The 22,956-nt window shown below is 40.3% G+C and overlaps 4 protein-coding genes across 7 annotated transcripts in view; 3 read left to right on the top strand and 1 right to left on the bottom strand.

The window, feature by feature from the left end:
* Window positions 1-607, bottom strand: part of LOC111663270 (protein kinase C beta type-like) — a 28,646-nt gene extending 28,039 nt beyond the window's left edge. The window contains exon 1 of the mRNA XM_023417403.2: window positions 122-607. Coding sequence (XP_023273171.1) covers window positions 122-285 — 164 coding nt within the window. The 5' untranslated portion in view covers window positions 286-607. The remainder of the gene's footprint in view (window positions 1-121) is intronic.
* Window positions 608-6,033: 5,426 nt separating this feature from the next.
* LOC111663248 (uncharacterized) lies at window positions 6,034-10,809 on the top strand. Its single transcript, XM_023417379.2, has 4 exons — window positions 6,034-6,077; window positions 6,207-6,277; window positions 10,372-10,464; window positions 10,648-10,809. Exons 1-4 carry the CDS (start codon window positions 6,035-6,037, stop codon window positions 10,741-10,743), a joined length of 303 nt encoding a protein of 100 aa, XP_023273147.1. The 5' UTR covers window position 6,034; the 3' UTR covers window positions 10,744-10,809.
* A 1,938-nt stretch (window positions 10,810-12,747) lies between these two features.
* LOC111663256 (suppressor of cytokine signaling 1-like) lies at window positions 12,748-19,935 on the top strand. Of its 2 annotated transcripts, XM_087176930.1 has the most exons (5): window positions 12,748-12,974; window positions 14,685-14,781; window positions 15,254-15,688; window positions 17,145-17,332; window positions 18,221-19,935. In XM_087176930.1, the coding sequence occupies exons 3-5, from the start codon at window positions 15,428-15,430 to the stop codon at window positions 18,543-18,545; spliced, it is 774 nt and encodes a 257-aa protein (XP_087033056.1). In that variant the 5' UTR covers window positions 12,748-12,974; window positions 14,685-14,781; window positions 15,254-15,427; the 3' UTR covers window positions 18,546-19,935. The 2 variants fall into 2 exon arrangements, with proteins under 2 accessions (XP_087033056.1, XP_023273156.1); XM_023417388.2 differs by lacking the exon at window positions 14,685-14,781.
* A 1,929-nt stretch (window positions 19,936-21,864) lies between these two features.
* Window positions 21,865-22,956, top strand: part of LOC111663280 (uncharacterized) — a 35,367-nt gene continuing 34,275 nt past the window's right edge. The window contains exon 1 of one of the 3 annotated variants that reach the window (XM_087176929.1): window positions 21,865-22,554. In XM_087176929.1, the coding sequence (XP_087033055.1) occupies window positions 22,461-22,554 (94 nt within the window). In that variant the 5' untranslated portion in view covers window positions 21,865-22,460. The remainder of the gene's footprint in view (window positions 22,555-22,956) is intronic. The other 2 variants (XM_023417422.2, XM_023417424.2) reach the window with 2 other exon arrangements.

Genomic DNA, 22,956 nt, shown 5'->3' with positions numbered 1-22,956 from the left:
GGAATAAGGCCGATCGGAGCCGCAGCAGCAGCAGCAAGTGAATCACCTGTGTCCTTTCCCCTCACACACACACGCGCGCGCGCGCACACATACACACACGAACACAGGCAGAGACACTCACCAGATGAAGTCCGTGCAGTGGCTGCAGAAGGTGGGCTGCTTGAAGAAGCGCGCGATGAACTTGTGGTTCTTCACCTCGTGCACATTCTTCTGGCGGAGGGCTCCCTGACGGGCGAAGCCGCGCGCGCTCTCCGGTACCTCTCCGTCGCTGTTGGGGTCAGCCATCTTAACGAGGAAGCGGCGGCGGTCCGAGAGGAACGAGGGGTGAGGAGAGCTGAAGAGCGAGAGGGAGAGACGACGGAGGCAGCGGGGGAGAACGAGTCGCGGTGCAGGTGCCTCCTCCTCCTCCTCTCCGCCCCTCTGGCCGCCTCGGTGTCGCTCGTGCTGCCGGTGTTTTGTCGGTCTGCGTCCAGCTCGCGCTGAAGCTGCTGCTGCTGCTTCTTCCGGCGGGTCCCCGTGCCGCGCGCCTGCTTCCCTATTCTCACCAATGTGTTACTGCTTACAACTCTCTGTCTCACACTCTCACTCACTCACTCACTCACTCACTCACTCACTCACTCTCTCTCTTTCTCTCTTTCTCTCTCTCTCTCTCTCTCTCTCTCTCTCTCTCTCTCTCGACTGTCAAAATGTGTGTGCGCGCAGGTGTTTATGTGTGTCACACCTATGAAGCAATCTTCAACAGCAACACAAGTCAGACCACAAGTACTGCATTCTTCCAGTAGAGTCTGACTATAGGACACACACACACACACACACACACACACACACACACACACACACACACACACACACACACACACACAGGATCCCTAACCTGGCAATACTGCTCTCATGTCTGGGCCCCAGACTCAGGGGACCCTAAGGCCCCATGTCCTGCAGACTTCTCTCTCACAGCAGATACTTTAGCTTGAAATGACTGCGTAACATATAGGTGAGCTACAGTGTGACAATTGTAATTACATTACCCATTGATAAAGTAATCACAGTACTTTAACAAGTATCTCAGCGGCAAAATTAGCCTAATGTGTTACATTACTCAGCTCAGTCAAAGGTGCCTCCACACCCACACGTTGCATCTTTTGTATTTAACACGTGTAGAAATAACAAGACATTGCAACCATACAGTTTGGAGGGATTTGCTTAGCATTCAGCAGTTAGCTTAGCTTCTGTGACTGCACACACCTCTCCAGAATAAACCCCCCCCCCCAACTCTAGAGAGTTGACACCTAAATTTAGCCTCCAGATACATGTGGCTAACACTCCCCACATCAGACACTCCCCACATCAGACACTCCCGCACCAATTACAGTAACCTACTGACTTTTTCATATTGTTCGGCCAAATATAACAACCAACCAACCTCTGCTGTTAGAGGTCACCATCATGTTTTTAGTGCGTATGTGTGCTTCCCCATTGTAGTAGCCTATATACAAATGGCTATGGCTGTAGAAGTACATCAGCTGTCTGTGTCTTCGTCCGCCCTTGTACTATCAGGGCTCGACTGTCATGGCTCACAAGGACATTTGATGGAACTGAGCCAATGATAACAAAAAACCCAAATGGGGAATATTGGGACTTTCTGACATTGACATCGTCTCCCACTTGGTGAAGGAACTACAGACGTAATGAAATCGCTAATGCAATCAACTCAGCTGTTTTTAACTAGTTTCACTTCCAAAACCCAAATATATTGAGTTTTGTGACACAGAAAACTACAGAACTTTTTTTTTTAAATTTTCTTAACTCTCATCAATTATTAAAGTAAATGCCATTTATTTTTCTGTCGCTTGACTGATCAATTAACTGACTAATTGTTTCAGCTCTACAGGAATTAAATTATTTAAAAGATATTTAGTACCGCTCTCATGTCTGTTCAGTAACTATGCAGTCACCAGTTGGTGAGTATAGCTTAGCATGAAGACTGGAAGAAAAAGCTAGCTTGACTCTGTGCAAAGGTAACAAAATGTATGATATCAGCATCTCTTAAGCTTCATAATAATTAACGAAGCAGCATAATTATACAAGAGGGAAACCCAGGAGTGGTCGCGATGGTGTGTGTTTTTTGTTTTAATCTGTAGCAAATTTCCAGATTTTTTTTTTACCACCATCCATCCCCAGTTCCTGTGCCATTGCACTTTTCATGAACAAAGTGTCTGTACACTTTTTAATCAATATGAGCCTCTCCAGTCTGAACTGACGGACTGTTTTAACTCTGTGTGAACATCCATATTGAATCGCATTGCTCCTCTTAAAATCAGGTCAAAGTCTGCTCAACAGAAGCAGCCTTGGATAAACCACAATATTCACAGCTGTCAAACGGAGAGCAGGGAGGCAGAATGGAGATGGAAGAGGTCAGGTCTGAGTACATTATGACACTCTGAAGGAGTTATTACTTCACTACTGCAATAATATGGTTAAAATGCCAGGGCACTGATCTTATCGCTGCCCATCAGCATGACCCCAGATTTGTTGATCAGCTGGTAAATCTGACCGCTCCTTGTGCCCCTGCTGAAAGTGATGCTGACTGCCCAGGTAGAGTCCATTAGAGCTTCTGTTACACCTGATAGCACGCTCTGTAATGTTTATCACTCACCTCAGTTCACACCTTAGCTCAGAAATAGTATAAAGTTTTTGAATCTATTGGACCCTGTGAGTCCTTCATCTAATCTCAAACAGCTGTATCAAAACTGCTTGTGTTCAACCTTTTAAGAAATAAAAAATAAAACCTGGGCTGGAATGCTACCCTCACCCAGAGCTACAGACCAGTCTCCAAGCTTCCTTTCATGTCAAAAGTTTTAGAAAATAAGTGTCCCTGCATTTGGTTTTTGTAAGCATCACAGCTGAGCCCTCCCTCCTCAGGGTGACTCAGTGGCTGCTGATGATGAGATGTGCTCAGTTCTTGTTCTTCTGGACGTTACTGCTGCCTTTGATATGTGTCGATCGCAGCCTTGTGTTGGACTGAGGCACTGGCACAGCTTTAAAGTCGCAGGTGTAGAGCTGCCGGAGCACGAAAACACTCTGCCACTTCTTCTCTACAAGTGAGGAAGTAGAATACTCACAGGTCACGTAATCCAGTTTAAATTTATTTACACTTTTTTAAGCAGTTGAAGATACGATCATCGCTGTAGTGTATGTCATGCAAGGGAGCCATTAAAAACAAATTAAAAGATCAAAGTTCTGATGTGATTGATTCACAATGTCAGCTCATGCACTGAGTAACATGACAGAAAAGATTCCGCCTTAAAATGTGCAAGAAACTGCTGGTAGCCTTTGACTTTACACTTGAAATCAAAGTGAAATATTGATCCCAGACTAACTACTGGGTCTGCACCCATTTACTTGAACTTAATCATACAGCCTTATGCTCCCTCTCCGCCACTGCGTTCCCTACAGGGAATGTTTTCCGGCATCGTCATCCCTGCACACAAGACAATCTCAGTCCAGACTGTTCTCGTCTGTGGTTCCCCCGATGGTGGAACAATCTACCAAAGTCTATCAGAGCAGGGGTGTCTCACTCTCTATCTTCAAGAATCTCTTGAAGACTCATTTCCTCTGAGAGCACCTCCTCTCCTGACACCTTGAACACGCTAACATGCCAAACTAGCATTTACTATGCACTTTTGGGGAACTTCTTTACCTGTTCTCCTTGCACTCATTGAATAAATGTAGTACTTAGTACTTCCACAAAGGTCTCCTACTGCACTGAAGTTTAGGGATGTCCCTCACTTGTCCAAGTCGCTTTGGATAAAAGTATCTGCCAAGTGAGTAAATGTAAATGTAAATTGATCTTAAGTCGATGTTTCATCAACTGTTATGATCGTATCTGTGCTTTACAAGCATTGGTTTGAAAGATACAGTCAAAACCAGAAGTATTTGCACGTTTCTCCACGGAGTTACCTGCTGGCAGCCGCTTTGTTTGCCATTGCCTACAGCCATTTGTGTCCAGTTTCATCATCCTGGTAGGTAGTTCTCCTCCCTCACATGTGCTGGATGCCTTCATCATGCTGTCAACTCGGCTCTGCAGCAGCTCGGTGAGAGAGTCGAACCACTACCTACAACTTGATCTTCAGTAACATCTCTGAATGACAGAGGGTCAATCCTCCTGCCAATTTCACTAAGATGTTTCCACACAGAGGGTTACGATCTCCCCAACAATGAAATGAATCGGTTCACGTCTCTCCCGTCCTGTTGGCTGCTCTGTGTTTCCACGCGTCCTTGTACTCTCTGATGGTATTTTACTGTAGAGGATCTCTAAACTGGAGTGCCAGTTGTTGTCCACTGGAGTGTGTCTCCTGTGAGTGGAGCTGTGGGTGCACTTGAGCTTGAGGTCGACAGCAGAGAGTTGGAATTGTCTGCATAGTGTTCACCTGGAGAGGGTACACAAAATTATATACAAGGACTGATTAAACACATTTTTGCATTCAGTATTGACCCTAATCATAATTAAAACATAATATTTCTACATCACACACAATATTGTTGATAGAGATTGGTGTTTTTTTTTTTTAATTTTATGGGTAGAATGAAATATATCAAAGTAAAAGCAAGGATAACAAGATAGGTTTTTAATAGGTGGGGAAGCAGTTTCTTAGTGATGTGGGTTTATGATATGTGATACTTGTGCTTCCGCCTTCCAGCATTTACTGCATTTACATTAAAAGCACAATCCACATGTGACATCGTTGTACATAAAACAATACAAGATATTTAGTTAGTTTATGTGTTAAAGGGTCTGCCAATCTATTTTAATATTTAGGTGGTTTGAGGTCCTTCTTGATTGCATTCAGATTTAAGATTGTGGTTTTAATCTCTGTAACGATCATGTTATATGTAGGAGGTTATGTGTGAATTGCAGAAACCATTGCTCCTCTTGAATATTTGAACCTGTTGTGTTTTAGGTTTCCTTCATAGAAAAGGGGCTTAGCAAGATTTCAATCTGTCACCTGCCCTCGACTCCAAAAAATCCTACCAGCAATGAGCCGTTTAGCTGCATGATGTGTTTAATGAAAGACATATTTGGCCTTATACAGTTAATGGTGTAAGAAATCATATGAAAAAAGAGCTTGATAGTAAGAGCGCTATATCAAAAGCTAGCTTGTGACATATCTGCAGCTAGCATTAGCTAAAACTAAAGCGTAGTTATTGATTTTCCACTAGTTGTTATCTGTAAATGAAAAATGTAACTTTGGTGAACTGACATTTTGGATATTCACTCTGTTTTTCCACACAATTACCTAAAACAGCAGCTTAATCAATCAAGGACAAGTTAAACAAAAAACAGCTCCTGCTCAAGTTTAAATATCTTAGTCGTGTGATCTTATTTTTGGACTCTAGTAAATTTCATGTGATTTTTAACCTTTGCTATCTTTAAATCATATAGTGAATGTATCCATTGATTTATTTTAATATTAATATAAATGTCAAATATACTCTGACAGACAGAAACTTTGCCAAACACAGGAACAACTGATTTCTTTAAACTATTAACTCTAAATAACAATTAAATGAACAAACTAGTTACAACGGTAAAGAACACAGTTTGTGTACATTTATGAACTGTACCACCATCAATTTTGGACCAGTGAGTTTTACAGGAACATAATCTGCTGTAACACTTTGGCTGAGGGGGAAAATAACATCTTGAACACAAGTCTAAAACATGGTTTTTTAATCTTAACACAAATAGGCTAACACAGGTGTAGTAAAATAAACATTGCCAACAAATGAGAAAAAAATGATGTTGGCTCTAACTGTTGAATTGCTGACCCCCGCATTAATTGTTGTGTAAAAAGTTATTTTATATATTATATATATTATATTTTTCCTTTTATTTGACTCGACCTGTGGCTGGTGTGGGACATACCCTGTCATAAACTGTATTATTGCGCCCTCTTGTGGCAGGTACTGGGAACTGCTGTTTGTGTAACAACGTTTAAGCCCCGCCCACCGGGGGGGGGGGTCACAGCGTTTGCGCATGACAACATTGTGTAAGTGTCCTGCCCTTCCTCCAGCAGACAGTAAGTACGTCCATGGTACCGGTCTGTACCCTCAAAATGTGCATTCAAATGAAGGCAGAGGCCGCGGAGTGACTGTGTGCGACAAGAAAAACAGTGTAACGTAATATTTTCATTCACCACTGTCTCCAGAAATGCCGACGTCTCCCGTGAAAACGCGGATCCCCCTCACCAGCTTCGGTCATCTGATAACAGAGGTGAAGGTAGGATGAATGAATCACATCTGTTCAATTCATTTCTGTGGTTTTATTTATTCATTTATTTTAGCAGACAATGAATTCTTTGCGTGTCCCTGTTTTAAATGTCTTTGGAAATGTATGTAATGTAATGTGTTTGGTTTTTTTTAGCCACTGGTGTTTAAAATAAGCTCTTATGAGCAGTTATGGAAAGTAACTAAGTACATTTACTCAGGTACAATTTTAAGGTACTTGTACACCTATACAGCTATAGTTAAGATTTTACAAACAAAATATGATCAGCTGATAAAATACTATTCAGTGTGAAAGAGTTAACAACCCAGTAGCATATAAATATAAAGTAATTACAATGAACTCCACCTCAACCAGTTACAACGTTAAAATGCTCTTTATATATCGATGCATTGGTAAAAAAAAACATGATACAGTAATGTGTTTCAGTCATTTATGGGTTATCTGATCAGACCAAAGAATAAGTAAAATCATGTGTGAAAACAAATGTGCTTCTTACACTGTGACATGTGGGAGAATTCACTTTTTCAAACATGTACAGATCAGAGTTTTTATATTAGATATATAAGAACAGTTCACTGTATAACCACCGTTATTTAAAAAAAAACTTTATACTGCTACTCCACTACATTCCTCTACCACTGCTTATCACTTTCTCCTTTCACCCTTTCTTTGTAGGTTTGGTGGAGCACCTTTCACAAACAGAAAAAAATACTTTTGTTTTTGCTTCTGGTTGATGTGTGAGATAGGTTGAGACAAGACAAGGCTGATTTCTAGAGGGGGAGTTCCTGCTGCAGTAGTGCTAGAAACAGTCAGGAGGCAGGAAACACAAACAAACAGTTTAAAGGAATAAATGCAACATAAGAATTTTAGATATTCAAAATGTAGGCTAATGGTAAATGGCTGCATGGTATACAATATTATGTCAAAAGTAAGGCCTATGATTTGTGCATTGTAAGCAAGGATACCAATAACAAGTAATTTTAAAGAAAAAGATGACAATAAGTTGTTGTTCTTTTCTTTTTTGACCACTTGGGGGCAGCAGAAACAAGCTGTGAACATTACATTGTCATCAGGTGAACTTTTTAGCAAAGAGTTACTCTTTTAGAAACCCAGCAATATTATTATTCTCTTGGAGTCGTGTTTCTGGCCACCTAAAAAAAAAAAACCAAAGTTCAACGTTCACTCAGGTTTATCTCTGTTTTTAGTCTTTGCTAGTTACTGAGGTGAGATTTTGACAAATATACACCTGGTTAACCACCTGACCACTGTTAGAGAGCAGCACACGAGAGCGGTGAGAGCAAATCAAACAGTAAGGTTTTGGGCTGGACAACTAAACAATGAGCTGAGATTCACTATAGAGCTCTGTAAAGCCGAGGGAAACTGCTGATTTGGGTGATATTTCTCTGTAGGTACAACAATAACAAAAAAAATATTGATTATAGCTGCTTTAAGGTTACAAAACAGAACAAGAAAAGGTGTGAGGTAGCACCTTTTTGTAAGCAGCAAAGCGTTCACAGTGATGGCAGTTTCGTACTTTTAACATCCATTTATAGCCTAGTTTGAAGGGAATAAGTGAGTTTTAATTTAAACATGACGCAGCATGATTCTCCTTTTGATCCCATTTGCACTTTATGAATCCTTACACTGGCTTTGAAAATATTCTCTAGGAAGTACCTGAGATCAGAGCAATTAATATCATCTGAAATATGAACCAAAGATCCCTTTCTGTCAAGTACAGCGTAGGTTTTTTTCATTTTTCTAAGCTTTCCCACTTGAAGTTTATAGAATAATATTTAAACAATACATATTTATTACTATTTCAAATCATCAAATCTTTTTTCTTTTTTGAATGTTTAATCTATTTTGCATTGTGACACATCATTGACTTAGTAACAACTGCAGAGCAACATCATCCAGTGATCTCATCTGAGCCCCTCCACTGTAGTGACAGGTGTAGGCGTTACCGACCTGTAACGCAGGTATCTGATACGCTCATTAAGACATTTACAGATTGTGATGCTCACAGCTGTAGAGCTGCCGAGCTAAAGTCACAACATCACGTCCAAGCCAGTGTCTGTTCCCTTTAGCTTCTGTAAATCAGTACAGTACGCTGGTTCAGAATGAGGTACACATGCACACTGCTGGCAGAGATCAGGCGGCGACGGCGGCGGCAGCAAAGACGGACAGTTTCCAACAAATTTCACAGTCTGTACAGGAAGTCACAGAAACGCTCACATGTTGTGAGAACTGATCCCTTTTTAATCAAACGTAAGCAGACTAATCTGCTCAGCTTGTCCTCCAGTGATTGTTGTTTCAGATCTGCTCTCCTTCTCTACTTACGTCATCATAACTAAACTCACCAACACTCTCTGCTGAAGTCAGATTTTCAGTTTTCTAGTTATAACATTTGCTGTCAAAAAACTTCTGTCCCGTTCTCTCTGTCCTGCCATTATCTTATATGTCTGAGTTAGCCATGATCCTATAGCGTGATGTTTAACCCTCAATGTTTTACGGCTTATGGGAAATGGGGTTTGTTAAAAAGGCCGCTAAGAGATAGTGCTGCGAAATTTAACAAAAATATCTTTTCTATTGGTACCTTTACGAGCCCTTGTACATACTCTCTACCCTCAACACACTCACATCCCGACCTGCAGCCTGTTTGCTGAATACCAAAGATGCCTATTCATGTACCACAGTGAGACAGTAGACTGTTAGCCTGTGGATATTACTCTTGATTCCTGCTGTGCAATGTGTTGTGCAGCACATTGTGGTTCCATGTGGAATGCAATGTGCTATATAAATCAAGCTAGCATTTCAAACAGGTCCAACATGAAATTAGTTTCATTTTGAGAGAAACGAGATAGATGAGAAGATGAAACCACTCTCGTGCTTTTATTGTAAACACAAACACACAAACACAAAGTTACAGCCAGGAGACAGTTAGCTTAGCATAAAGATGGAAGATAAAATCACAGCTTGTCATTTTTATGCAAGCAAGGGAACAAAATTTGTCCACTAGGTGCTCACAGGCAGATTTATTCTTGCCAAATGAGCTGTTTTCCTCGTTTCCAGTCTTTATGTCAAGTAAGAGTGAGAGTAGGAACTCTCAGCAAGAAAGTGAAAAAAAAAAAAAGTGTATTTCACAAAATTTCAAATTATTTGTTAACAGTTTCATATCTGCTCTCTGGTTTAAAACCTAGCATGAAAAGGCACAAAAAAGTCAATTTCCCTGTCAGCGGTTTGGAAAAAAGCCCAGCCTTGATGGATTTTTGTGGCAGTTGGAGAATTAAGATATTTCATTAATAATCTCATCATATGCATTAAAAGAAAAGGAAAAAAATTCAACCAAAGGGAATTACAGCTTGAAGCCTTTATCACACAGAAACGCTGTGAACAGCTGGAGAAGAATGAGAGCTCTGTGCTGCCTGCAAGTCTGGATGATTTGCCTGACTTCCAGCTGATTCAGTTTAATCAAACGTGGAGGGTGTGTTGAATGTGACCTGAACAGCCATAAAACACAATCCAGTGCAACCTTGTCATGCCAGTCAGCAGGCGAGTTTCAACATGCAAAACAATTGAACAATTTTGTGGTTCGAGGCTCAACTGCCAGGGACAAATTGCTCAACTTCATTGAAACATATCTTTAAAATGTGGTTTGTATTTCGTGTGCAGCATGTTCACATTGTTAGTAAAAGATAAGCTAAACTGATGTTACGTATAGATATATATAGAACATGTGTTCCCATTATTGAATGTGATGGTTTCACATTCATTTTGACAGGGCAGTTGGCTGTGCATAACTTTCAAATGAGGGTGAACGCTTCATTGATGCTGTGTTTGGTTTTGCAGTTAATTGTTCTTATCTTTCAATTTTTTATTAGGGTTTTTATTATTATTATTTTATTAACTATATTTTTCTTGCACATTGAGTTTGCATGCAACAAAATGTGGTTCATAAATTACATAACTTTTCCTATAATTTCATCAAAAACTACACTTTGATATATTATGAAAAAATTATGTGTTCAGTGCTTCCTCTAATTGTGTGCCTATCTGTGTGGGGGTGTGTTTTTTTTGTGTTGCAGAGACAGCTGTTTGGCATTGAGGCACCAGCTTCTGTGGAACTGACTGGTTGGAGGAAATACTTTAATAGCTACACTCTGCCGGGGCGTCGAAATGTACATAACGCGCGCACGCACACACGCACACACACACACACACACACACACACAGACACAGACACAGACACACACACACACAGACACAGACACACACAGTCTCCATTTAACATGAGCACTTCTAAAGTTTTTAGATATCAAGTGTGCTCAGTTAGAAATGTGTCCCTCTTTGCTCTCTTCCAGTGTGTCTTGGCTACTTACGGGATCTTGGGTGTAACGGCAGCTGCCTACTTCATGCACAGACAAAACAAAAAAGAAACGTCCAGCTCCACGGCCTGAAAAAGATCAGAACTCTCACAGTGACATTTGTTCCTGTTCATTAATAAAGACTATATAAATGCTCAATGCCGTCTGATCATTTCTCAGTGATATTATGAGAAGTCATGCTGGTTACCATGGCATCGTGGGCTGTGTGCATGTGTTTTGTGTGTGATTATTCATGTGCAGTTAAGTGTCCCCACAAAGTGCCCATCTGCTGCTAAGGAAACTGCAAACAAACCACTATTTTATTTTTTTTTTGTGTTTGACTTCTTGTATTTTTTGTGTTGTTATTTTTCACCCACAGAGCTCAAAAAGTTTTTGTAAGACTGTAGCATGTTACAGAGCTGATCTTCTGCAAGTCATACTGTAAAATGATCAGAAACCCAGCAACACACTGCATTGTTTTCAATCTTTAAAGTTTGAATAATTCACAAGTGCAACAGAGGTCATTGTCTGAGCTTGTGGACATATCTACATTCATTGTCTTTCATGTAATATATAGTATAAAATATAATATAAGTCTTTTTTCCTGTTATTCCCCAGCCTAGTGGAAACCCCTCCCAAAAACCCAGGGTAGGGACAAAGGCAAAATGAACAAAACTAAATTCATCAACCTAAAACTATACCCAAAACTAAAATTAAACCAAAAGAACAAGGCTAACATTTTCAAACAAAATTCAAAACAATAATTATTGAGCTAAAACTTATTAAATCAAAAGTCAAATGCACAAAAAGTTATTTAATCTTGTTCCTTGAATTTACTTTGCGTGTAACCATGTGTCATGGTTCTTTCTAATACTTCTGCTGGGTTTTCAGGAACATGCAACTATGGAGCATGATACCAGGGAGTTTGTGGCCACATGTCCTGTCTGTTCCCAGAATAAGATCTACTGCATCCCTCCCCAAGGCTTGAAAGTAGTTTTGCAGTCTGTTGGATGACAGGGTCAGTCCCTCCTCTGGATTTCACCTGCAATCCATTTGGCATCAGATGGAGCAGGAGAAACCAGGAGATGGAGACGGCATTGCTGTGCACCACAGCTGACTCTCCTTTGTCTTGATCCAAGCAGCTTCTTTGGATAGAGTAAGGCCACAACACCCTCCTTTTCAGCGTGCGCATGGTTTTCAATGTCCTTTGCTGCTCAGGAGAAGGTGGCAAGAGTTCCCACAGTCCAGGCTTTCATCAGGTGTTGTTGATGCCTGCGTCTGCCAGCTAGGACTGCCCTCCAGTAAAAGTCAGACAGGCACCGTTGCAGAAGGGGCAACCAACCAATGCTCAGCAGCTTGATCCTGCTCTCTGGGGCAAAGGGTGTGGGCAGCCACCAGGAATTTGTCCTTGAGGCTGCTGAACATGGTCCCCGCCAGAAACCTCACGGTCCTTGACCTTATCATTCAGTGCAGTCAGACCCATCCTGATTAGCCTGGTGGGATGTTGAGAGCTATACAATGAAAGGAATGGGGGCGGGGCGCTTGTATTTCTGCTAGTAGTCTGTTTACACTGTCACTAACACACATGTTATTTCACACCTCAGCCCCTCCACACACCTGTTCCCATTTACCTTACCTTATCATCCCCTCTGTACATATACCCCCCTGCTCCCGCACAAATTTCACGCTTCATCTTCATGCTCATTACAAAGTTCTTACATTAATTTGATTTTTTCTAAATTCCTGACTGAAGGTCTACGGTTCTTCCTGCCTTCCCTTTGTACCACTGCCAGCCTGATATGTTCACGTTGTATTGAACAGTCCAGTAAAAACTCTCTACAGCCACCACTCCCTCTGGTCTACTTCTGCTTATATATGCGTGACACACACACACAGACACACACACACACAGACACACACACACACACACACACACACACACACACACACACACACACATATAATGTTCAGATCCTCTTGCAGTTTTGCTTTCACTTCAGCCCGCCGATTCCCTTAAATCACGTGATCTGCCAGCAATGTGTGTGTATTTTTTTGTGGTTGTGTCTGTGTGTGTGTGTGTGTGTGTGTGTGTGTGTATAGAGCATGCGCGCAGGATAAGGTTTATTGAAAAACTAGTGTCAATAACTTTAATACTGTTAGATCAACAGGCTGTTTGAAAGAGCGCCCCGCCTCCTGCTCACATTAACTTAAACCGAAAGTAAAATGATTCTCCTCAGTCTGAACAGCGACTTTGTGTAGCTAAGAAACTGAGTGAAGCTCACTGCTGTGTGCACTCAACAAGCCCGTGACACCTATTATTGCAGGTACGTACGCTTTGTTTAATGCATTATTAATCGGCGTGATTACGAGGGTTTTTTTTTTTTGCGTTAACTTGTGCGCCAGTAATGAAAACTCGTATTCCCTGATTCATCCAGAAAGGTGATATTTCCCTCTGAACTGGGACTCGTTAGTGTGTAACTGTTACTATAACAGACAAATGTTAATTTCCGTTAGGTGTGGAAAGACGTGTAACCTTGTAACCTTTCCCAGTTATATCAGCTCATATTTTTGGACCAATCCCAGTATCATTGGCTTTTATATTAAATATACCTTAATAAGAAACCATAATATGTGGATATGATTTACAATATAACAATATGCTTCTCGAATGACAGGTTAATCCATGAGGATGATTGCCCCCAATCTTTAAACAGTTTTGTAGTATTTCTTCTGTGGATTTCTCTAACGTTGCTGAACAGTTTTGCAGTTCTGGCATTGTACTCCATCAGTATTTGGACATTGTAGGCCTTACTGTTGTTTTTGAACTCCAGCACACAAATGAAACAATTACTGTGAGGAATCACAGCCGGGCTGCGCTGCTCAAAAACTGGGTAAAAATGGAATTACACTATTCGCCCAGTGTGGATGTGAAAATCTTCAAACAGAAAGTTCAACCTCATAGTCATTGTTTCGTTTCAAATCTACTGATAATGGTAGTAATAAAAATGATTTTTTTTTTTAAATGAGTAACAGTAGATCCCATATTATAGCACTGCCAGACTGCACTGTGAAGGTAATAACTCATTACAATCTAACACAGTCTTATATGGTTTGTTTTAAGATTGGTAAAGTAAAATGTTAAATGTTTGGTGAAGCTACACTAAAATATATACATATCTTCACAAAGGGCTCAAGTGTGATATTTACATGTATCATCACAATTTGAGCAAGAAGTTAAAGCAAAAAGTTAAACAATAAAAAACACATTAAATATGTTTTGTTTTGGTTTTTTTTTTAAAGGAAAGACCAGCCTGTCTTTTCATAACTGGGCTGGTACTTGTATAAACAAGCAGTATAATCTCAGTAATAATATATTGGATATAAGAAAGATTTACAGAACACTTCTCTAAACAGAAGTTGTAAGGAAATTTAAAACATAAGTGCCACAGAAAATGAAAACCTTCTGATATACCACTTGACTTTTCTTGACTGAGAAAGTGAAAGTGTTATTTTGTCATCCTATTTATGTTACATCCGCCTTTCCCAGCGATTAGTGATGTTTATGGTCAGTCACATGATGTCAGATTTTGCATAGTGAGATTGGGTTACATGTGTTGCAACAGCAATTGTAATTGACGAGTGTATTTACATAATTGCAATGTATCAAATCACAATGTGAACGTGGTCACTAGTGTTGATGAGTCAACAAAGACTGGTCACCTGAATCTGCAGCTTGCCTCGCCTTACATTGAGTACTACTTTGATAATCAGTTAATTCAGTCAATAATTTTTCCGGTGAAATGTGATCGGCATTTTTCAGTTTTCTGATGTTTTATAGACAAATGAATAATTGCTTAATCAAGAAAGTAATTGGCATATTAATCTGCATTACTCAGGGAGGTGCCTCACTTTTTTGTTGCGTACCAGATAATTGAATAATTATTAGTTGCAGCCCTAGTTCATTGTTTATGCTGTCTGCTCCGCAACTTTACCGTTTCAGTTTACTCATACCATCCCGTCATTTTTGGCTGCAGCAGACAGCTGTTCAGTGTAGGCTACGTGCTCAGCACCAAACAGACACAAGAGACTACGAGTGGCGGCTGTGGATCAGGGCTGTCCACTAACCAGAAGGTCAGTGGTTTGATTCCCAGCTCTCGCAGTGTGGTGATCTTCAAGATACTGAAGCTCAAAATTGCCCCTGATGTATCAGGGTGTGTGAGGGTGTGTCTGGTAGAAAAGGTGCTGTATGTTAATGGAAAAAGCATGTGTCTGTGAATGGGTGTACAAAAAAACCATTTGAGTGTACGATAAGACTAGAAAAGTGCTATTAAGTGCAGTCCGTTCACCTAGTAAAACACAGTGGAGCATTTAGCAGCTAAGAGCCAGATAGTGGGCTGGACGAGAGTGAATACATGACTTACAGAAACACGACTCCAAATGAACGAGAATGTTGTTCCATAACTGCTGCATGTTTGAGGAAGCAGCTGTTTGCTGACGAGTTCAACATAACAACTTAAAAAGCTATTTCAGGTTTAAATTGAAATGCAGTTCAATGGAATAAAAGGTTTGTCTGATTGTCTGTGTTCACTTTTCTGTGTTTCAGCTTAAGAACAAATGAGCAGATTCAGCCTCCGCTCTCCTCCAGCACTTTGTGGTAATGCTGATCAATCTTGATTAAAGACGTTCAAACAAATGGAGTCTCAAAGAGGACTGAGCAGCAGATGACTAAACAGAAAAGGGTCAGTGATGGAGGATCTGCCGCTGAAAAGTGGAGGAAATGGTGCAACAGGCGGGCAAGAAGAGGATTCTCCTTTGTAGGATGGTCAGAGAAAATCCTGAGAAAACAGGAGTACAGAGCCGACAACAAAACATCGCAGCTGAGACACCGAGCCAAAATCAAACCCTCGAAGAACCAGGAGGCCCTGAACACAGACCAGACAGAGTGAAACCTGACAGCCAAGAGCCAACAGAGAGGCAGCTCGATTTACTGCTCTGGAGCAAACTCAACTTAAAGGAAGACGCTGAAACCTGGCGCCGGGTTAGTATCCAAAGTAAACACACTGTGAATCACAGTTTGTGGATTGAATTACTATATTATTATTATTATTATTATTATTATTTTTATTACTTGTGGACAGATGGCTGTTGTACATCCAGTGATGGAGGACGTACTCAGATCTTTCACTTAAGTAAAAGTAACAAAAGCAAAGTGTAGAAACACAAAAGTAAAAGTCATGCATTCTGAATTCAAAAACACTTAATCATAAGAATATAAGCATTAACATCAACAGAACTACCAAAAGATTGCAGAAATGAAAAAGGCTCAGTTCAGAAGAATAGATATTTATTTAATATTTTTTAACTAATTTACATATTTCTAGCCTAATGGTAGTTTATTCTATAATAACTGAATCTTTAACTCATAATGAAAGTTATAAAATAAATGTATTGGTGTGAAAAGTACCATATTTCCCACAGAAATGTAGTGTGTAATGTAAATGTACTTTCCAGTACTAGATCTACTCTGTTTATTTTGGGGGAAAACCATGCCACCGTATACATACATTTTTTAAATATTTTAAAACAACGAGATGATTCATCCTTTTCTTAGTGATCAGTAACAGACTAATAATTAGTATTAGTATTTATTTATTTATTTATTTTTTTGTTCCAGTTAGAATCTACAATAACAATAATACAACTACAAATGAACCACAAACAAATAAGTGTATAGAAGTTTTTTAACTGCTGAAAAATGAAATGTGATGGGTCTACTTTGTTGAGACGAATAAAACATCATAGTTGAGCGCATCACTGTTTTTCATATAAATACAGCTAATCTGCATTAAATCTCTCAGAGAGAACTAATTGAGGTTCAGTTCCACAAACAATTTTTCTGTGGTTATTACTGCGTCATCATTTGGAAACTCATCTTTAAAAAGTCAGATGACTGATTTTATCTTTGTAATTTGAATGTTGGTGGAAACTTTCTAATCTCGTCTTTCTGACCGATCTGACAGCAGCATCTGAACACAGGCCTGCCACCTGCATGTTTCTGACACAAAGTATGCAGAGCAGTAGATGTTGTATGATTGCCTCATTACTTTTATTCATACAGTGCGTTCAAAAAGTCTTCACTTTTTTTCACATTTAGTTATTGGGAGGGCAGTAAATGATAAGAAGAAGAAGAAGAAGAAGAAATTATATGAATAAGCAACAAATTGTAGTATAGGATAAAAAAAAAACTTATTAAACTGGTTATTTTTAGTTTACAATATAATGTTAGGTAATGTAGGGCAGCTGTATGTAGCCTGAGAGGTGAAAAACAGGTCAAAAAAAGTCTGAGCTCTTTTAGAGTATTCTCAGGACTCCTCAATAACCTGCAGCCACTAAACACACTCTGATTCATACGTGTAACAAGTTTTATACATAGTGCATCTCCTGTGTCGTCTGCACACACTCACTACTTATTTCCAACACTTTTTCTGCTGTAGCTGGTGACTGGAGCTGACGCTCACAACTGGCCCACACACCTCCGTCCATTCAGCAGCCCTGCAGAGTATGAACTAGTGAAAAGCACTTACCAGCAGCTCCAGCACAGCGGTTACTACTGGGGACCAATGACCATGGAGGAGGCACACGAAATACTCACGCATGCATTACAGGGCACCTTCCTCATCAGGTAATCTACCACTTTTATTTGAGAGTTTTAGTGTTATTTAATCTGTTTGGCTTCAGCGACTTTTTATGCTCTTCTCTTGCCCAGATTTGTCTTTGCAAAAGGGCATTCCCACCTAAATTTGACTTTTTTTGGTTTAATAAAGGGTAAAATTTATTAAAAATTTGTTTTAAAGTTAACCAGTGTAGTCTATTGACATTTCCATCCATTTGTGATGTAAAATATGTATCACTGATGTATAACTTGCAGTTACATTCCTCATGACAAATCAGCTACGCCTCTCACTTTAAAGGAGGGGGCCACAATACTGTCTGTCTTAACAATAGTCAGATGCACAGCTTTTCTTCCTGTAACGATTCCTCCTGTTCATACTGGCTAATCAAGAGATGGCTTCCTAATGCACTTTCAATGTTAGAGAGTAGGGACAAAATCCTTGTTTATCTGAAGTTGAAATGAAGCTTCAACAGTTTGACTTTGACAATTCTCAAGTGGGTATTTTCCAAAGTTTCAGATATTTTAATACAAAATTCTTTTTGTTATTATTGTTCAACCAGGAAACACTGTTCAGGGAAACACAATGAAGGAATTTTACACTAAAAAGACTGTAACTTTGAAAGATATCCACTTGATTTGAAACGTCTGAATACATGAGGACCGGGGATTTTCTCCGCCCTAAATTAGATTGAAAGTGCATTAGGAAGGTATCTCATACCAGCCAGTAGGAACAGGAGAAATGATTACAGCATGAAAAACTTCTTTAAATGTTTATATGGGCGCCTGACTATTTTTAGACAGACCTGAAAAACCCTTCTTCCTCCTTCTCTACCCAGATTAAATCTTAAAAAGGTAAAAGTTGGTCAATAATGTAATGCTGATGGTGTGTTGTTGCAGAGACAGCGGCCAGCCTGATGTTTTCTTCACTCTGAGTTATCAAAGCGAGGACGGCCCAACTAGTGTTCGTGTCCAGCTGAACAACCTGCTCTTCAATCTGCATGGCAGCCAGAGGACTTTTGCATCACTCTTCGATCTGCTCACTTATTACACTAGCTCATCCTGTAAGCTGACTGTGCCATATCGCAAACAGCGTCCAGAGAGCCTGAAGCAGGTGTGCAGGAGGGCTTTTATTCGCACATATGGAGCAGAAAATATAAGCACCTTACCCGGACTCAGCCCTCAAGATAAAAACTACGTTTGTGCGTACCCGCACTGTATATAGAGGCACATGTGGACAAAGTGCCTGTTGCTGTATCAAGATGTTGTTTGTGTTATTATATATATGTATTTGTGTTATTTGAATAACACAAATACAGCTTGAGACTAATAGATCTGCAACTTGTTCAAGGGTTGTTTTGGAAAAATGGTATCATTTACAGAGTACACATAGTATGTGTTGTAAATCTTTTTAAAATAAGAACAACACATGCTGTCAGAAGACCATACTTATTAGCCATGTATACAGGAGAAGATTTCAGCAAATCCTTTCCAAACAGTGCACCCCTGCCTCTACAATATTTATCAGTTTGTACCATAAATAAATATAAATTGCTGCTGCTGTTTAAAGCTGCATTAATTAATATGTGGCCACTAGGGGGCAGACTAAGATCAAAACAAGATGACATATCACCAATTTATAAAGTTATGGCTAAAATATTAGCTAACATTCATTTGGAGTGATATTCGTGGTGAATCTAAATTGTGTCTAATATTCTCTCTTCTTTTACTTTGTGTGACGCAAACAGTGGCTGAGGATTAATTATTTTAAGTTAATTATTCTGTTATCTAAGGACAAAAGATTTTTTTTTTTTGTCATAATGGGTTATTTGTCTCATTGTCTCGGGAAAAAATTGGGCATTTTTTTATCTGGACAATGGGACAAATGGAACAATAGTGTTTTGTTTTCTTGACATAAATTATGTTATGGATGAAACACCTAATTAGAGCCCATAGTTTAAAAAGTTCCTAATCCAGGTAATCTGTACATCACATACAGTATTTAGTTAAAAATATCAGCAGGATCACTGAACTACACATCTTGAAGTTGCAGCTGTAGTCTGCTCATAAATGAGGAAGCCTGATTACCTTTTGTTTTGTTGAGATAATTAGTCTGTTGTTATAAGAAAATTACTTTTTATCCTGAGATAATACGACACAATTATTGCAACCTCGACTGATCTTAGCTTCTGTAGTCTTGGACTCCACTAACTCCAAAAATTGATGTGTCTTTGCTCAGATTTTCACTTTCTTCAGCAGCTAGTGAGTTACTGTAGGTAGGTTTGTCTTTTGTCTTAGTTCAGACTGAACTACAGAGTAAATGTGGTGTGAAACCAATAGTCAGCAACAAAGCTCCACAGTGCAGCTGCTTTGGTGATTAGTCTCTGGGTTTTACCTCTTATAGATTACATGTATGTATTTGATTTAATTTCAACATAACAGTATTGATTAATGCAGTTTTAAAATTTGGACTCACCATCACTTGAAATAATTTTTAGAATAATTTTTTTTATGTGTAGTTGCTGTTTTTAATATACACTGTACAATAGTGTGATGCTTTGCAAAACTTTGTGTGTGAGGAATAAATTAAAATCTTTAGTCTACCAAATACAGTACACGTGAACCCAAGGCTGAATTACTAACCAGGCAAAGCAGGCACCTGCCCTGTGGCCCCAGATTCTCAGGGATCCCTGGTTCTGTAGCAAATACTTTGAGGTTTATTATTATTGTTTACTTTTTATTCTTTAAACGCGCTTGCAGCAATTAGGGATGGCAATGTCAGTGTGTCCATCCACCACTTTGGTCCAGAATGAAATATCTCAAAAATCACTGGTTGGATTGACATTAAATTTTGTTAATGATCAACCGAAGGTAAATCCTTTGATGATCCCCCAACTCTTCATCTAGCGCCACCATGAGGTTGTTGTTTGTGGTTTTTAGTGAAATATCTCAACCTAGAAAAGATTGGCAAGAAAATGTGTACGCTTATTCATGGCTCCCACGGGATGAATTTCCATAACTTTGGTGATCCCTTGATGTTGCCTCTAGCGCCACCATCAGATCACCAAAAGATCAAGTTTAATTTTTCCAATACTTTAGTTTATGACCAAGTTTCTGTAAAACTAATGACAGCCCCATCAACCTTTGATATATTTTGTGTTTAGCAATCATTAGCAAATGGTAGCATGCTAACATGCTAAAATGAGATGGTGACCATAGTGAACATACCTGCTAAAAATCAGCCTGTTGGCATTGTCATTGTCACCATGTTAGCATGTTGACATTAGCATTTAGCTAATGCTACCATGGCTGTATACTCTTAGTCTTATTGTAATATGCACAAGAAAGTCCCAATTTCCTACTACACAAATTGTATAAAGAATGTGTAATATACTTACCTTATAATATTATAATACATATATTCATATCCTTCCGCCACTTGATGCGTCTTTCGGATGTTTGTCTGCTATTCTTTGCCCTGCCTTGCATTGACAATGTGCTGGTTACTTTTAAAACTGAATATCTAAATATAGCACCTTTTAATGACTTGATCCATATGATTCATCTGAAAAGTAGATCGTATGCCAAAGTAAGATCATCAACTAAGATGATCAGATTGCCAACAAGCTTCTTAGAATTAGTATGTGGTATGGCATTGGGACCGCTCTATTTTTTTTAACAACAATTTCCGTAGATAGAGTTCATATTCTCACATAAATCTATTCTTAATCTAACTATAACCAAACTAAATTGGGTAGCTGAATGGGGGCCCACAGTTTATTTGGACCCTGGGCCCCCCTTTGTGTGCTAATACATCCCTGTGTGAAGCTGTACACAATTATGCACAGATAAACCTTACACATAGACTCATTTTTTAATATATTTTTTTAAATAGTCTTATGTCATCTGTTCCACTTCCTGTCCTAAATCTGACTGGCAGTGGCCCCTTTAGTTTAAATTAGCCCTGCACCAGGGACACACATATACACACTTTTCCTGTCCTCAAATTATCTCTGTTATCTCATTAACCTTATGATGTTGACGTAAAACTATCACCACTGTGACACATATAGAGGCAAGGCCAATGTATTTGTACAGCACCTTTTAAACACAAAGCAATTCCAAACGCTTTAGAAAGTGTAACTAAGAAAAAATAAATAACCTCCTATGAGGAATATGAAAAGACACATACCCTTGGCAATATATAGGATTTAAAAACAGTAAAATGAATTAAAAGATAAAACAATTTGAGTAAAATAATAAAAGCAGAAGAATAAAAATTACGTCACATAGTAGTTTCACTTCAGTTCAGCGCAAGGTATGAATGAATAAAACGCAGTGTAAATCATTTCAGGTCTACACTGAGTGTCCCATGGGCCCGCGCGATCCCGGGCTCCCACTATCCCGTGCTGTGAGTGCACGAGACTGAGTACATTATTATTACGATGTCAAACGACCTCTCTTGACTTGTGCGCCCGCACGCGCGCAGACACGCGGACAAGGATTACAACAACTGGAGTGGCGAGCGCACAAGCAGCTCGTGTTTATGTAATGCCATATGTGACTGTGTGTGTGTGTGTGTGTGTGTGTGTGTGTGTGTGTGCGCGCGCGCGCGCGCTGGAGCTGGCGCGAGCTGGTCCAGCACCGAGGCGGCGACAGCGGTCACACGTTAAACATCAGCGACCCGCTCATGTTATTCTGCGGATTGAGGGCTCGTGAGATTTCAGCCGTGCGGATTTGACCCAACATATAGAGGAGGGCGCTCGAGCTCTACCGTTTTTCACGCACGGCACGCACGTAGACCCGGTGAAATAGTCACGCGGACAGAATCTGTGGAATCTGTCGCGTGTGATCCTGCGCGGCCAGAGAGCATCCCGGCAGAGAGCGAGGCCCGGTCGGTCGGTCGGTGGTCGGTGTGGGGTCTGTGGCACCGCGCGGAGGGGAGGTAGAGCGGGACTTGTGCTGGACTCCTGGCCGAATCGGAGCATCCCAGCGTCCCGGCAGCATCCATCCCTCCGTGCCTCAGCTCCAGCGGGAGGCCCGGAGCGGTGGCAGGATGTAGCAGCGGATTAACGGAGGAGAGAGGGGCGCTCAGAGGAAGAGAGCGGGACCGAGCGGACTGAGGCGGGACGGAGGGGACATGGGGAAGGACCAGGAGCTGCTCCAGGCCGTGAAGACCGAGGACTTGCTGACAGCTCAGCGGCTTCTACAGAGACCACGACCGGGAAAAGCCAGTCAGTATCCCTCCATCCTGTCACATGCGCGCGCGCGCACGCACGCACACACACACACACACACACACACACACACACACACACACACACACACACCTTCATTACCAGATCAGGACAGTGCAGGCTAAATCTGATGTGATGCCATTTAGCCTAAATGGTGCACTGTGTGTGTGTGTGTGTGTGTGTGTGTGTGTGTGTGTGTGTGTGTGTGTGTGTGTGTTCTCCTGCATGCATGCGTGTGTTTGTGTGTGCGTTAGTGCTATGACGTTGAGTGTGTGATAGTGATGACGTTGCACATGTGTGAGAGCAGTCATCAAAATGCAATTCTAAATCAGAAATGCTTGTCACCCCATTTCCCACAATTCACCATTTGTGTATAGTATGTGTGTGTGTGTGCATGAA

The sequence above is a fragment of the Seriola lalandi genome, unplaced genomic scaffold, assembly GCF_002814215.2.
Source record: "Seriola lalandi dorsalis isolate HSWRI2012SDOR001 ecotype SW California unplaced genomic scaffold, Sedor1 jcf7180002054574, whole genome shotgun sequence".
In the NCBI taxonomy this organism is placed as follows: domain Eukaryota; kingdom Metazoa; phylum Chordata; class Actinopteri; order Carangiformes; family Carangidae; genus Seriola; species Seriola lalandi.
Note: the sequence above shows the minus strand (reverse complement) of the source record. Positions and strands in the feature narration are given on the sequence as shown.